Consider the following 11687-nt stretch of genomic DNA (forward strand, 5'->3'; position numbering starts at 1 on the left):
CATCTACTTCTTTTCACATAATGTCATTTCAGAAAATGTTACTCAAACAAAAATAAATTACAAAATAGGTCTTTTAAAGTTTAGCGTGATCCTATTTTAGCTAATATCAATTTCTTATAATTTTGTCATACACCTCACAGTTCAACCATTAAAATATTCTCCTTTGTTTTAAATAGGTAAACTTTCAAAAAGCAATTATCTGAAATTTAATGGATAGTGTGATATAACGTATCTTATAGAAAAGGGAAATGGAGAAATTGTGCTTAAAAGCCTTCAACTAAATCACGGTAAATTATTTAGGAGGAAATGTTGCTTACTGTATCACGGACTGAGAGCCCAGTTTGAAGTCTTGGGACTTGTCCTTCACGAGTGAGTGCTGTGAAGAAAGAGAAACAAACATTAAGTAAAAAACCTGAAAAGACAACATGGTCAGTATTCACATGCTGACAACCCTCCGACTTCTGGAATGAGGAGAGAATATTCTGTTCTGAATAAGAATGTCCACCAGCATCATGTGTTCCCGTGTCTGTGCTTAAAACCAAGGCAATCGTTCTCCAGACAGCTGACACACTCTTCACAAATAAAGTGAATTTTCAGATGTACAACAAAAAAAGTCTGTTTCGAATCACCTTTAATGAACGTGGAAATACGATGTGGTGTATTACTTAAAACTCTAAGTTTATCTTTCTGCATTACATCTTCCCTCTGTAATATTTTCCATATACTCTACATTTTCAGGGCGATACTTACTGAACTATGCAAAATTTTGTATTGGGAGGTCTGCTGGCATAGGCATCTGACTGCTAACCAGAAGGCTGGCAGTTCAAACCCACTAGCCATTCCTTGGAAGGGAGACTGGGCAATCTGTATAGTCTTCTATAAAATCTGCTCAGTCTATCTGTTTTATTAATGGAAACTTTGTGAGGAAAATTACTAAGCAATTCCAGTTGTGCCTGATTATATGGAGTGTTGGATGCTTCCTCTAGAATTTGAAACATAAACTCCAAATCAACGTATAATGCAGGAAAGTGGCATTTGATATGAGATATAGCATTTCATGTATCAACCCAGTGTTGCCATGAAACACACTGCATACAGTTCTTAGAGATAATCACATGCTACAGAAAAGATTCATTTAAGTTCACATGGGAAATAGAAACTGTTAAGGTTTTGAATTATATACACATGAAAGATATATACCGTATTTGCCCATTTGTCAAAAAACTGGTAAACAAAAACACCAGAAGACAACAAGAAGCAAAAAACCAAAAGGAGTACAACCTTGTCCCTGAGTTTTAACTTATTTGAGTAACTACTGTTTCCCCAGTATTGTTGTTCTTGAAGTTAGTTTTGCCTTTTTATATTTCCTCCTTCATAATCAGATTTCTGCAAGTTCATTCTTCAGCAAGATATGGCACTGAATATCTTTAAACAAGCATTACTTTTCTTATCATGAAGATTTCAAGGTGATATTATGCTTTTCGGGATCATAATTATGTGATATTACTGCCAAGTGTACAACTTTAAATCGAGCATGCAATAGAAATAAGAATTAAAGAACAACAATTAAAGACAACTTACAGTGAAGAAGAGTGTTTTAATGAGACCCAATTTCACAGAACAACAAAAAAAACAATGATAGCTTGATTTTTCTCCACCAACGAAAGTGATCTGACTCAGTTGAAATGTGTTAGGAAAAAAAGTACGTAATATGGAAAATTTCAAATTCAAAGATTAATTCTGCCAGTAGAACAGTCTACCTGCTCTCATCCAATAACAACAGCAAACAAAACAACCAAAATCTAAACTCAGAAAGCATCAATCCTAGCAGAATTTCTTTAGTTTCTTTCTAGGTTTATGAAATAAATTCCAACAGCAATCAACTTAAAGGTAAAATGCTTTACTCTTTACATGGTCTAAATATATTACTCCAATCTCTGTCCATGGCAAGACCAGAAACTTACCAGATGCATTACATATAAAACTTAGTAAAACCACTAAATTTTAAAAAATAACTCATTATATTACAGCTCTATTAGAAAAATCTCATCAATTTGAACCAATTTCAGAGGTTGAAGAGAGAGAGGTCACACTGAATTATGTATCACTTTTAAGTTAATGTTACTTTTTGTGACCCAAGAAATGAGTTACAACATGTTTCCAAGTATAGATCTTCGCACATCTGCCTAATGCAGGAATAGAAACAGTTTGTAATAGATCTCTGTTCATGTGAAATGGGTGCTGGGAGGTCTGAGGACAGTTTGTCGTAAACAGGTTCAACACTACCCTGCCATCTTTCCTACTGTAGTAACTCCAATACCCAATGATGCAACGGTAGCTTAGTCTGTGTTTAAATACTTATGAATCTCAAATTAATAGGAGATCCATATCACAAAACTGTAATACTTACTTAGAAAAGGACACTTACTTAAGACCAATACTTCACTTCTAAACACCTTTATTTATTCCTTGGTCTCAGCAGCAGCATGGTAGGTGGGTAGTTACACATGGAGGCAGAGGGCAAGGGAAGAAGGTGGTTCTGAATTGTTTTATTTCATCTTTAAACGTTTAAACTCCTCAAGGTTATTATTCAATCAGCCTAAACATACCACCTACCACCAACAAAGCTAAGACACATGATTGCCCTTCTTTCCACATATACCCCTCAGACAGTTGTTTTGTGACTTCATTTCCTCTTCATGGATACCCTTGCTTTGGGAGAGGCGATGAAGAGAGGAAGACGAACAAAGCTAAGATGATGAATGGAAGGATCGGAATCCAGAGACTCTCGCTTCCCAAACGTTCACAACTCCCTAGTGATGCTTTTAAATTTTAGATGCATTAAAATTTCAGTATGAAAGGAATGATTAATCGAATAGTTTTAAATGCCTCCAGAGACACATAGAGATTTACTGAAGAGAAAACCCATAAATAGGTTTTTAGAGAGAAATGGGTCATGTGAACAACTCACCCAAGTATTTTTATAAATTTGAGAATAAATGGAAAATCAGGTAAATGTTCCATCTGTTTGTTGTAGCTAGTATATCAATATTAATTAAGGCAAATTCATGATAGAGTAGAGCTCGATATATCTACCTTTTCCATACATTAACACCTAAGATTTGTTTACAACCACTTAGTAGTAATTTTTACAACAGATGCAAAGGAGAGAAAAAAAAAATAAAACCCAGAACTAGCAGTAAAATTCTAGTCCTGGTTCTGCCATTAACTATGTGGCCACAGTAAGCCACGTAAACACTCTTTGGGTCCAATTTTTTTCTTGAAACGGACAAGGGGCCCAGAATAAAAGCACACACTGTCATAGTACCATTCTCTTATTTAACAGATAAGAATAGAGACCCAGAGTCACCAAGGTTACAGAAGTAATAGTCTGAAGGTTACGCTAGTGCTTTTCAAACTTCAGATTTAACAGCAAAACTATTCTTCAACATAATTTTGCGTGACAGCTTCACATATAAACATTGGAAAGTAGGATAACCCTGGGTGAAGCTAGATTTGTGTAGCTTGGCAGCCCCACCCTCCAACTGTGGCTTCGTCTGAGGGACTGGTCTTCAGGAGGACAGTGTCGAAACACTGGACTTGACAAGCTTTTTCAGGCTTCCTCTATTGCAAAAATCCTGCTATCAGGAGCACAATTTTATGACTTAAAATATTTATATAACTTTGACGTTGATTCTTCGATTTCAGGATATAGTACTGATTATGTATCTGATTTGATGATAAATCCTCCAATGTTTGTAAGAAAAAAAATCCTCTGAATTAAGATGCAGTTTCCAAAAGCATATTACAGAAAAAAAAATGAAGGTCTTCCTCTTGATTCAGAGGAGCTCTGGTGGCATGGTGGTTAAGGCATTCGGCTGCTAACCAAAAGGTTGGTGGTTGGACTCCACCAATTGTTTTGTGAGAGAAAGATGAGGCAGTCTGCTTCTATAAAGATTTACAGGCTTAGAAACACTAGGGTCACAGGAGTCAGAAAGTACTCATGACTGTAGGTTTGGTTTTCCTCTAGACTCATGATTTGCAGGTTTCAGACATTAAATACACCTATTAAAAAACAGAAGCAAACCACTATGGGGAACCCCTCTAAGAGCAAGGCACTGTGTTAAATGCCGTAAGGATACAAAGCTGAGTGAGAGAGTTTATAATCTAACAGGGAAGGGCATGTACACAACTAACAACGCAGAGTGAGATACAAGTTATGTAAGGGTGAAAAAGAAATGTGTGGGAATAAAGGCAATGAAACCTGGAATTGTAACTGGAGGCTTTTGAGAAAGATTCATAGAAGAGGGAGCATTTAGCCAGACCCTGAGGGATAAACTGACATTCTGACTACTGGAGGAGGATAAAAACTATCCAGTTTGAGAAGCAGAGTGAGCAAAGGTTTCAGGCACATGTCTGCAGAGTAGTATACTCAGGGAGGCATCCTGGAAGATAAGGAAAAGTAGGTCAGAACTTAAAATCAATCTTAGAGGGGTGGGAGTTAGATAAACACAGATGAGATTTGGACTTCACAGATTGGGAGCCAGCCAAGATTTCACAGCTGATGAATCATGTGACTTGGTTTCTAATTTAGGAAGGTAGTGGGCAGGCAAAGGGTGCATTAGAGCCTGGGGGTGGGGAGAATGGAAACAGGCCCGAGACCAGCGGCTGTGGCTAACCCACAGCAATATCCTTCCCCGGACTCTTTCCTCAGTTCACTCTTTGAAAAACTGGTGTCTCTTAAGGGACTTTATTCTCATGGATTCAACCAGTTTGCTTAGGTTACCTTACCATCCAGGTGATTCCAACTCACAGTGACCCTACAGGACAGAGTAGAACTGTCCCAAAAGGTTTCCAAGGCTGTAACCTTTATGGAAGCAGACTGCTACATCTTTCTCCAACAGAGAGGCTGGGGAATTTGAACCAATGACCTTTTGGCTAGCAACCGAGTGCTTAACCACTGCACCAGGGCTCCTTCATGTTTACGCTGTTGTTGTTATGCGCTGTCGAGTGGGACCTGACTCATAGCGACCCCTCCTTGGGTTTCCGAGGCAGTATCACTATGGAAGTAGATTGCCCCATCTTCCTTCCGAGGCGTGGTTGGTGGGTGTGAACTGCCAGCCTTCTGGTTAGCAGTCAAGTGCCTTAGGCACTACGCTGCCAGAACTCCCTGAACCCAGATCTTGAGTTGTCATCGAATGTTGGCCATCATTAGTTTTCAGTAAAACTAGCTTAATAAACACAGCAGTTTTTCTGGAACACAGTTGGATCCATAAATTTTCATCAAAACCATGTTCTAAATCTGACTTTCCAGCCACTGTCTCCTAAGCCCCAGAGATGTCTGTGACCTATCTACAAGTGGTCTGCACAAGGACCCAAACTTTACATGCCCCAAACTGAAGCTCTTTCCATATTCTTACCTTCAAACCAGAACCCCACATTTCTCTTTTCCCTTCTCATGGATTTGGTCACTAAACTCTCACTCGCTAGTTCTAACTCCGATTACTGCAGGAGTCTCTGCTGGTCTTATTTCTTCCAATACTGCTTTGTACAGCATTTTCTCTTGAAAGCATCTATAATAAGCTTTTGGAACAATCAGCGTGGTCATGTCATTACTCTCTTTTAAATCCTCTGATGACTTGTTACTATCCTCAGGATAAAATCCAGCTCCTTAACATGCCACACATGTTCTTGTTCAGGTTCAGTGTCTCCGGCTTTCAACCTTGCACCCTCAGCTCCAGCCACGATGACATACTTGTCCAGATGTGACTGTCCAGATGTAACACACCTTAGTATATATGTGCTTGGTCTCCTTGGAATGTCCTTCCTCCCATTTAAGACTCTAGAAATCAACTCTGGAAAGCCTTTCCTGACCCTGCCCATTAGGTTTAGACAGGGGGTCATTTCTATTTGCTCTCCTAGTATTTTCCATGCAGAACTCAATGTATCAATACACGATTGTGCTGTGAAACACCTGCCGTCTGGCTAGTGGGAGAGAATTTCTTGAAGGTGGAGTAGGTGGTTAATATATTTGGCACACAGAAGAAAAATCAGGGTATTCTTATGGATTTGTTTTTGGACATATAGGTCCAGAGATTCCAGACTGTTATGTATGTGGAAATTTCTAGTAGGCAGTTATAAATACACCCGGGTAAATTCAGAACAGCCAGGGTTGTATGATTTGATACATTTGAAATACCACAGTAATATCTGAAGCAATGAACAAGAATGTTACAGAAAAAAAAATATTGAAGTAAGAGGAAACATTACCTTGGTGAAGGCTTATATTATAGAGGCTGACAAAGTCAGAGAAGGGGGAAAAAAAAAAAAAAAGGCCAAAAGAAAGCAAAGTGTAATGTTACAAAAATTAAGGCAACAGAGAAGCAGCAGGGGAACAATGGTGTTAATGACCCAGAAAGTTGGGATGTGAAGTATTTCGTCACATGGTCTTCAAACTCTGCTGGCATTGGCTGCTCTCTCTCTCCTGTGTGAAGTATCCTTCGCCCTTCCCCGTGTGACTCCGCTCCTTGGACGGGCCACATTCCTTGCCAAACACCTCAAGGGTACCCCCTTGCTCACTTCACTCCCCTTAAAATCAATCATTTTAGTTTTCACCGTATTGCCTCATAGTTTCATAGTAATCAGGCAATTTTCTTTAGTAATAATTAAACTCCAGAGTCAGAGTGAGGAAAATGGACATTTGCTTTGTACCCAGTTACTAGGGACCAGTGAGACAAGTGTACCAAGTCACATACTCTAAGAGTTGTGTATGTGTTTGGCATCAAACTATTAATACTGCTGCTTCCACACATTTATCTCCTGGTGGTCTAAGTGAACAGATTTGGGGAGAATGAACACTGCTGGCAGATAACCAAAAAGGCAGGTAGCACAAGAATGCTACTCCTTTTGCACAATTCCTGCAAACTAAAGAATCATTCGGGTCATCCAACTCCTTCTCTGACATTCCACTACTGCCTAGTGGTAGGATATGAGGGAAGGAAACGGAGAGACTGAAGAACTTGACAGTTTGTGAAGTCCATTGCAGCAGTTTGTGTGTTGCTGAAAACAACATGCGTGCCACCTCTGCCTTGTGTACAACACAACGCTGATGCTTCAGGCAGGGCATCAGGTCTGGTTTGGAAGATTAATAAAATATTTCAGGACAGCTTTTCCCATTTGTTGACCTGCTCCTTTCACTCAATAAATATTTAATGAATGCTTGCTTTGGACTAGATGCTGAGAATCCAATGCTTAATGTCCACTCGGGCATATACTTCCATAGCATCATAGGTTGTGTCAGCATTCAAAAATCCTGATTGGGGAACGGATGCAGAAGACATACTTAGCTAAATATGAGCGATTTGGTGTGTCTCTCACTGGCTCTCCAGTCCTGAATCAACCTCAGCTCTGAGCAGCAGGGGGAGGAGGTCCTGGCACCCACTCACAGCTGCCAGTCCCTCTGTGCCTGTCTCAGGTCGGGAGTGTGCAGATGCCCTTGGAGCCACAGAGCAGGATGCCTCATTGAAGCTACTGACCCAGTCAGCTGGGTGCCCAGCATGTGACTTCTGGGCCCAAGGCCAAGGGTCCTCTTGCAGTGGCAGCTGCCCAACATCTGGTCTGTAACAGTGGTGAGAGGAGGAATAGGGAAGGCATGGTGGGAGGAGGAGGAGACAGAGGTGAAGGATGGGTGGGCAGGGCTGGAAGAGTTCAAAGACATTAGGGGACATGGTGTAGGTAAGCACAGAGGAATGAAGGGAAGGGAGCTGGATGGTGATTACTGCCAGCTGGATGGTGACTATGTGCTGTACTGGGAGGGCCTGGGTGCAGCTCCTGGAGACTGGGCAGCAGCCATGCATGGCGTGCCAATGGTGGAGCCAAAGTTTTTGCACAGTCCCTCGGTGCAGTGCCAGAATGGAGCCGTACCCAACTAGTGACCATTTGTGTACCCCTCTGCTGTATATAACATGGTGTTCCTACTATGTTCAAATTGCATAACGTCCAATATCACGTACCACAGGCATTAAGTGTGTCCAAGAAACAATTCCTACCTTCAAGGAATGTTTAACCCTTTTATTTCCATCCAATGAGAAAGAAACGAATAAAAAGAAAGCCAAATGCATGAGCTATGCTAGGAGAAAAAGTGTTGTTATTATTTGCCATCAAGTTGGACCTGACTCCTAGCGATCCATCCTTGGGTTTCTGAGGCAGTATCACTATGGAAGTAGATTGCCCAACCTTCCTTCCAAGGAGTGGTTGGTGGGTCTGAAACACCAGCCTTCTGGTTAGCAGTCAAGTGCCTTAGGCACTATGCTACCACCAGAGCTCCCAAGGAGAAAAAGTAGGTTACACTTTTTCTTTTGACTCATTTTCCTTTGCCTGGCCTCTTCCTTTTCCATATTTATTGATGAAAATTTAGAAATTTTATGAAATACATGCTTTTAGTAGTTTTACGGTATGTTTTCAGCATAACTTCTGGGCATCAGACAAATGACTATTTTTACCATTCTTGTTTGCTACCTTCTTCAGTCTTGTTCCTGATATATCTGTCAAGTTTTTGGGAACTGGGTCTCAATTAAAATCATAATAATTTATCGAGAATATCCTATATGTAAAGAATTAAGCTAGGAGCTCCAAAGGAAATATGATGACTGCTGAAAAGTTAATTTCCACTGGTTTCATGTAGTTATGTGTATGGCTTATAGACTGCTATATAGTTAGGTTGAGTGGAGGTTTATACCCAGAGGTCAAGGAACCTGAAGTAGATATGTTATTTCTCTAAGAGGGTGAGAAAAGTATTCTCTAGCAAAATTCCTTAAGTCTTGGGTCCACAAAGGCGGCTTTCAGAGCTATAAAGGAACCAGCAGCTCCTAAAGATTAGCAAGTTTGGGGTAGGATCTGGGCATTGGATTTTAACACAAGTGCTCAAAGTGATTCTGATGGCTAGCAAAGTTTGACAACTATTAATCTGGCACATATCGAACTGGAAATTTATAGGGACAGAACAGCTCAGGACTAGTTCTTGATTTGGGTGTCTGATACTGACATAGTGAGTAGAGCTTAGTGGGGAAGTAGCATGAATTATTGTAATCTCTACCTTTCTTGCCCACTTCCTATTCTTAGTTTGAATCTCAATTCTTAGAACCTTAGATGGATTTTAAACATTCTCCCCATAAAACAAATATTAAACAGTTTATCTAGAGCATATATGACAAGCATATGAAAAGGCAGATGCATAAATCTTGGCTGACCAGCAAGTGAAAAACGAAGTAAACAACATACCATGTGCTAAAAGATTATGGAATAAAAAGAGATTTCTTCTGACCAAGCGGAAGTTGTGGATTGTCTCTCTAAAGCTCAAACCAAGTGACTGACTCTTTAAACCTCATCCCCTAAGTATGTACACATATTCATATTAGTTTAAAAAAATTAATTTGATCCTGTTGCTTTTATAGTTGCTTTTTAGTTACCCTTCATATATGTATGTCCATTATATACTTAAGCCCAATGCTTTTATTCTGATATTGAAATTGTGTAAATTTATCAGTCATTCCAGATGAAATAATTATGTGTTATAATTACAAAGGTGATGTTCATGAATGCAATCCCTAGTATGAGGTTGTATGGAAAAATTCTGTTTGAAATGTAATTTAGATCTATAACTGCCAGTGTTCTATCTGATATCAGCAATGATATCCATCGTCTGATGTCAGGTGGATCTTGGCCAAAAGCAAAGAATACCAAAAAAGATGCTTACTTGTGTTTTATTGATGATGCAAAGGCATTTGACTATGTGAATCGTAACAAATCATGGATGACATTGTGAATAATGGGAATTCCAGAACACTTAATTGTTTTCATGAGGAACTTGTCCATGTATCAAGAGGCAGTTGTTCAAACAGAATAAGGGGATACCACATGTTTTAAAATCAGGAAAGGTGTGCATCAAGGTTCTTTTCACCATACTCATTTAATCTCTATGTTGAGAAAACAGCTGGAGAAGTTAGACTCTATGAAGAAGAAAGTGTCATCAGGATTGGAAGAAGAGTCATTTTCAACCTGAGATGCAGATGACATAACCTTGCTTGCTGAGAGTGAAGAGGACTTGAGGCACTTACTGATAAAGATAAAAGACAACAGTCTTCAGTATGGATTACATAACAACATAAAGAAAATAAGAGTCCTCACAAGTGGACCAATAAGCAGTATCATAAAAAATGGAGAAAACACTGAAGTTGTCAAGGATTTCATTTTACTTTGATCCACAATTAATGCCTATGGAAACAGTAGTCAAGAAAGCAAATAACATATTGTTGTTGTTATGTGCCGTCGAGTCGGCCCTGACTCATAGCATATAGTACTGGGCAAATCTACCACAAAAGACCTTTTTAAAACATTCAAAAGTAAAGATGTCTCTTTGAAAACTAAGGTGTGCCTGACCCAAGCCATGGTATTTTCAATTGTCTCACATGCATGTGTGGTAGTTAAGATTGTGTGTCAACTTGGCTGGGTCTGGTTCAGAGGCTGGGCAGCTCATGGCAGTTATTTCCCATGATGAGACTGGCAATCAACTCCATGGTGGGATCTACCACAAAAAGCTGAGAAGCTGCTCTAGGTCTGTTTCCCATATATAAGAAGCAGTTTTGGGAATGGTATCTAGCTTATTGCAAGCTTGAACCCTGCATGTAGCTGAGTAATTGTTCAGCAGCCTGTCATGCTTTGCCAATCTTGGGACTTTCAATGGACTTGAATTAGTGGCCTGTTGTGTTGTTTGGTAACATTGGGACTGTGCCTTTTTACTTGTCAACCTCAGGTGTGTCAGCCTCAGCAGCCAGCAGCTGTCTGAGTGAAGAAAAGCCTCCAGCTTCAGTGGGCTGGGAGCAGGTGGCAGAGCTGAAGCCCAAGGTTGAGGGGCTTTCACTCAGCCCCTAAAGCCCGGCACTTTGAACTTGGACTTAAAGTCTCCAAACTGTAAGAGAATAAACTACTGTTTATTAAAACCTTCCCATTTGTGGTATATTCCTGTCAGCATGGCATCAGGTAACCAACACAGCATGTGAGAGTCAGACAATGAATAAGGACAACTGAAGGAAAATTGATGCTGTTGAATTATGAAGGTGGTAAAGAATATTGAGTGTACCATAGAATGCCAGAGAACAAATATATTTGTCTTGGAAGAAGTACAGCCAGAATGCTTTTTAGAAGCAAGGATGATGAGACTGTGTCTCACTGCTAAAGAGGCAGGGAGGGGGCATCTTCTGTCTTCCTCTAACTATACAAGAGGAAGGCAGAATCACCATCAGTAGCCCAAGGTCTGTTCCTATGAGGCCAGACAGGCTCCTACCCTCCAGCTAGCTCTCTTACCAAACTTGATACCAACCATCCCTTCTGTGACACCCACCACCTCTCTGCTGGTTTTGATAATTTGCTGCAGTGGGCACAAAGAACTAACAGATTAAGGGGTTTATTAGGGACGCCTAAAGTAGCAGGCTGGAAGAGCAGGAGAAAGGGGATTAAAAGCTAGGAAGCCAGAGAGAAGAGCAATCAGCCGAAGGGATTAGGTGAGGAGAGGAAACTCAGGCCAGCCCAGAGTAGCAGGCCAGAAGAGAGGAGAAAGGGAATAAAAGCCAGGAACCCGAACAGAGGAGCAGTCAGCCCCAGGGACAACTCAGGGACGCCCAAAGCAGCAG

General features: G+C 40.3%; 1 protein-coding gene across 1 annotated transcript in view; it reads right to left on the reverse strand.

Annotated features, from left to right (window-relative positions):
* AHI1 (Abelson helper integration site 1) overlaps nt 1-11687 on the reverse strand; it is a 345247-nt gene that overhangs the window by 13290 nt on the left and 320270 nt on the right. The window contains 1 exon segment of the mRNA XM_042782719.1: nt 318-376. Within this exon segment, the coding sequence (XP_042638653.1) occupies nt 318-376 (59 nt within the window).

This window comes from Orycteropus afer, unplaced genomic scaffold (assembly GCF_000298275.1).
Source record: "Orycteropus afer afer isolate SDZICR_OR568_19922 unplaced genomic scaffold, OryAfe1.0 scaffold00428, whole genome shotgun sequence".
Lineage (NCBI taxonomy): Eukaryota > Metazoa > Chordata > Mammalia > Tubulidentata > Orycteropodidae > Orycteropus > Orycteropus afer.